General features: G+C 37.5%; 1 protein-coding gene across 1 annotated transcript; it reads left to right on the top strand.

The window, feature by feature from the left end:
* The first annotated feature begins 1,346 nt into the window (after nt 1-1,346).
* LOC139859740 (uncharacterized) lies at nt 1,347-2,153 on the top strand. Its single transcript, XM_071848515.1, has one exon. It carries the CDS (start codon nt 1,347-1,349, stop codon nt 2,151-2,153), a length of 807 nt encoding a protein of 268 aa, XP_071704616.1.
* The last annotated feature ends 2,969 nt before the right edge of the window (nt 2,154-5,122 follow it).

The raw sequence follows: 5,122 nt of genomic DNA on the forward strand, positions 1-5,122 counted from the left end.
ATATAATATTTCATTTTATTATATTCATATATATATATATATATATATATATATATATATATATATATATATATATATATATATATTAATTATATGCATATCTATATATTATATATTAAATTTAATATACTAGTATTATTTAATATATTTATTTTCAACAATAAAATCATATATTATTTCAAATAAAATTATATATATCTATTTACAAATTAGTTGATCGTGAATCGTCGAAATTGGTCGAGGTTCAATTGAATTCATGTAAACAGTTCCAAAATTTTAAGACTGCACTTTATAGACTTTGCTTATCGTGTCGAATCATATAAAGATCAAGTTTAAATTTGGTCTAAAATTTCCGGGTCGTCACATTGTAAATAACGAAACACATCTAAAAGACATAACGGAACAGCCTAATCTAACAATTTGACAACACGTCTACTTGAGAGTTTTTAGAGCTGTTCCTTGAACCGCACTATATGTCACCACTCAATTGAAGCCGTCACATGTAGACATGTTCTTCAACACGTCTAAAAAGGATTTTTCACACGTCTAATTGTGCCGGGATGTAGTAATGATAGTAAAACACCCTCATTGATCATATACATAGCATTGTATATGTATATTTTATTTGCTAAAGGCTAAAAGCAGAATTATGCGAATTATAATCCAAAGTTATGCAATATCCGCTGAAAATAAGCACAGGAGTTATATTTTTGCATTAACAAAAGACTGCGGTTTAATCCGCTAAGTTTCCGCGGATAGTTAAGCAATCCGCAAACTGCGGATATTTCGAATACTATAAATAGAGAGCATGACCTCTCATTTATAGGTTGTTGATTCTCTGCCATTTGCCCAAGCCTTTGTGATTTCCACTTGTGATCTTGCCCAAGGGATTTTTACATCGCGCTAAGGTGAATCATGCGAATTGACAATCAAGACCGGGTCGGGGTGGTTGATCACTTGATTGCTAAAGTGAAAGACGATCATCGGGGCCCAAAATAATCGTCAAACATCCCATCCTCCATCTTATTATTGCACTCAATTCGTAATTAAGTAATTCATTAATTATGGATTGATCAATTGGTGCCATCCGTGGGACTCGTTTTACGAATTAAACTTGAAAATTTTTATTTTGTGCTATCAAGCGATTAATTGCCTTGTTTAATTCTGATCGTGTATTATTTTGATGATTCACAGGCGAATACGTTTGTAGTTAGCGGGAAGTTGCTGAATTAACTGAAATAATGAGCAACGCTGCTGCTCAAACAAATGCTCAAAAAAGAGGAAAAAAGCGAAAGTTGGGAAGAATGTATCAAAATTGACAATTTAAACCAATTATTTTTTCAAGAATGCAGAGCGAAGATTTCTCTGAAATGCCGATAGTAGTATCGTGCAAGATCGTGAAAACTGAAATCACAATCATGAAAGTTCATGTTGATAGTGGCAGTAGTGTTGATATTGTTTACGAGCAATGTTTTGGTCAACTGCCGGAGAGTATTAGAGTAACTTTACAACCAACCACAGCTTCGCTGACTGTTTTTGCGGGGGAATCTTCGTGGCCTATGGGTGTTTTGCCCTTAGATGTTGACCTTGTTGATGGAAATGATGATAGTTTAGTGCGCCAAGCACAGCTAGATTTCTATGTTATGCGAACCTCATCTCGTTATAACATCTTGTTAGGCAGAACTGCCTTAGGTAAATTCGGAATTGTCCCATCTTCAATTCATGGCATGATTAAATTCGCAACATGCAAAGGTGTCGCGATAATAAATTCAACAAGCAAGGTACCCATTTGTGCTGCTATTAATGTAAAAAGTGCAGTTCAAGAAGCAGCGGAAGTCGCGGAAAGTATGGTATTGGTTAATCCCGCGTATCCCGAACAAAAAATTAAAGTAGGATGTAATGTTAGTGTGGACACAAGGAAACAAATTTTGCAGTTACTTGTGCAGTACATGGATGTTTTTGCTTGGTGTGAAAATGATATGACTGGCGTCCCGCGTCATATTGCGGAACACCGACTTAATGTAAATCCAGCCTTAAAACCTGTGGTGCAGAAGCGTAGAGGCATGGCCTCAGATCGCGTGAAATGGCTATGTGAAGAGGTAACAAAATTGGTGAGAGCTAGAATTTTACGCGAGGCTCAATACCAATCATAGATTGCGAATCCAGTATTGGTAAAAAAGCCTGATGGTTCATGGAGAATGTGTATTGATTTTAAGGATTTAAATAAAGCGTGCCCTAAGGATAATTATCCGCTTTCAGAAATTGATTTAAAAGTGAAATCTTTGCACGCTTTTCCATATAAATGTTTTTTGGATGCGGCAAGGGGTTATCACCAAATCCCAATGGCTCAAGAAGATATATACAAAACCGCTTTTCATACCGGCAAAGGCATATTTTCCTATATAATGATGCCTTTTGGTTTAATCAACGCGGGTGCGACATATCAACGTTTAATTGACACCGCATTCGAAAAATAAATTGGGTTTAATCTTGAGGCTTATGTTGATGATTTGGTGATCAAAAGCGCAACGCAAGAGCGAATCGTAGAATATATGCGCGAAACATTTGACACATTGCGAAGAATCAACATGAAGCTTAATCCGCTTAAATGTAGTTTTGGCAAAACCGAAGGAAAGTTTTTCGGATATCTCGTTACAGAACAAGGTATTCAAGCTAATCCAAAAAAGATTGCGGCTATTGAAAATATGACCGAGCCGAGAACGGTTAAAGAGGTGCAAAGTTTGACGGGAAAGTTAGCTGCATTAACACGTTTCTTGTCTAAAGCTGCTGAAAGACAATTGCCATTTTTCAACACTTTAAAAGGCTGCTTAAAACAAAAAAGTTTTGTTTGGTCAAGCGAAGCAGAAGCTGCATTTCAAGAAATGAAGAAGTTGTTGAAAACTTTGCCTACATTAATAGCGCCAATTGATGGCGAAATTTTATACCTTTATATATCGGTGGCAAATGAAGCTTTTGACTCAGTTTTAATCGCGGAAAGAGATAAAATACAAAATCCTGTGTATTTTGTCAGTAAAGCCCTTACGGGAAGTGAAATAAACTATGCGCCGATTGAGAAGTTTGTATACGCGCTTATTTTAACATCGCGAAGGCTAAGAAGATATTTTCAGGGGCATCCAGTGCATGTGTTAACCAATATGCCGATCAGAGATATCTGGCAGACTTGCGTTGTAGGCGGTAGAGTTGGGTGCTTATCAAATATCTTACCTTCAGCGAAGTGCTGTAAAGGGTCAGGTTATGGCGGACTATCTCGCTGAAATGTCTGGAGAATTGGAGGTGATTAATGAGCGAAAAGCGTTAAAACCGGTAATGGGCGAAACTTGAGATTTATTTTCTGATGGTGCTTCATGTGCAGAGGGCGCAGGTGCGGGTTTGGTTTTGGCAAGCCCAAGTGGTGAAGAGCATACATACGTGTTGCGTTTTAATTTTGATGTGACAAATAATGAAGCGGAGTATGAAGCAATACTTGCTGGTTTAAATATTGCGCGAAGAATGGATATAACTAAGTTACGGGCATTCACAGATTCGCAGTTAGTATCAGATCAGTTTAATGGATCTTTTGAAGCATAAATATTTGCAATTATTGAAAGATTTGGCAGAGCGGTTTGAATACTTTGAACTCACGCAAGTGCCAAGAAGTCAAAATAAGAAGGCGGATGCTTTAAGTAAATTGGCTGCTTTAGCATTTTCACACTTTCAAAAACAAGTTTGGGTTGAGGAATTGCCAAGCAAATCAATAGATAATGACTTAATGGTTGCGTCTGTTGAAGAGGAGCAGTCAAATTGGATGGAACCAATTTTGCAATACATTCGCAGTGATGTTTTGCCAAGTGATAAGCGCGAAGCTCGCCTAGTAAGAGAGCGAGCACCAATGTATATCATTCAAAATGATATCTTATATCGCAAATCATATTGCGGTCCAATGATGTGATGTGTTGGACCAATTGAGGCAGAAATGATAGTTGATGAAGTGCATAACGGTTCTTGTGCACTGCATTCAGGCTATAAAACTATTGCTGCGAGAATTATGCGGATGAGTTACTTTTGGCCATCCCTGTATCGCGATGTTGCAAAAATTATTAAGAGATGTAAAAGTTGCCAAAGGCATGCTCCGCAAAATCGAATGCCAAGGCATGATATGATTCCTGTCAATTCGCCATGGCCATTTCACAAGTGGGCTATTGACATTGTAGGATCATTTCCTGCGGGACCTGGCAATGTTAAGTTTCTAATTGTGGCAATTGATTACTTTACAAAATGGGTGGAAGCTAAGGCGGTTCGCACTATCACTAGTGTGCAAGTACGAAACTTTGTGTGGGAATACATTATTTGCAGATTTGGTATTCCGCGTGAATTAGTTAGTGATAACGGTGCACAAATAGCAAAAGAACCTTTTAAGACATGGTGCACTGATTTGAATATAATACAAAAATTTACATCAGTAGCGCATCCACAGGCTAATGGATTATGCGAAGTAACTAATCGCGATATTGTAAATGGCATTAAAAGGAGGTTATGCAAAAAAGCGAACCAGTTGGGTGGATGAATTACCCAATGTGTTGTGGGCACATCGCACTACTTTCAAGAAAAGCACAGGGGAAACACCTTTTAGTTTGGTGTATGGCTCTGAGGCAGTAATACCCGCTGAAATTCTTGTGCAAACGCATAGAGTCGCTAACTTTGAAGAAGAAGCAAATGATGATGTATTGGGCGAGAATTTAAATTTCATTGAAGAGCGGAGGTTAATGGCTGCTATCAGAGAAGCGAATAATAAACAGCAGATTGCAAAATATTATAATAAACGAGTACGAGCTTTGTCTTTCGATATAGGTGAATGGGTAATGTGAAATAATGAGGCAAGCAGAGCAGAAAAGCTTGGCAAATTGGAACCTAATTGGGAAGACCCTTATCAAATTGTAGCAATTAATGCAGCAGGTTCATATAAGCTCGCGGATATGGATGGGTGAACTTTACCTAATGCGTGGCATGCTATTTTACTAAAGCGATATTATGCATAACTTTGCGCAAAGTTATATGTAACCTAAGATGCATATGCGTAATGTGCGAAATTAGCTTCAAGGCTTGCAGTTGATATTCTTTTTAT

Source organism: Rutidosis leptorrhynchoides, chromosome 7, assembly GCF_046630445.1.
Source record: "Rutidosis leptorrhynchoides isolate AG116_Rl617_1_P2 chromosome 7, CSIRO_AGI_Rlap_v1, whole genome shotgun sequence".
Lineage (NCBI taxonomy): Eukaryota > Viridiplantae > Streptophyta > Magnoliopsida > Asterales > Asteraceae > Rutidosis > Rutidosis leptorrhynchoides.

Bases quoted from the DNA above. Each gene is read 5' to 3' on its own strand.
- LOC139859740 (XM_071848515.1), top strand. From the start codon at position 1,347: ATGCAGAGCGAAGATTTCTCTGAAATGCCGATAGTAGTATCGTGCAAG.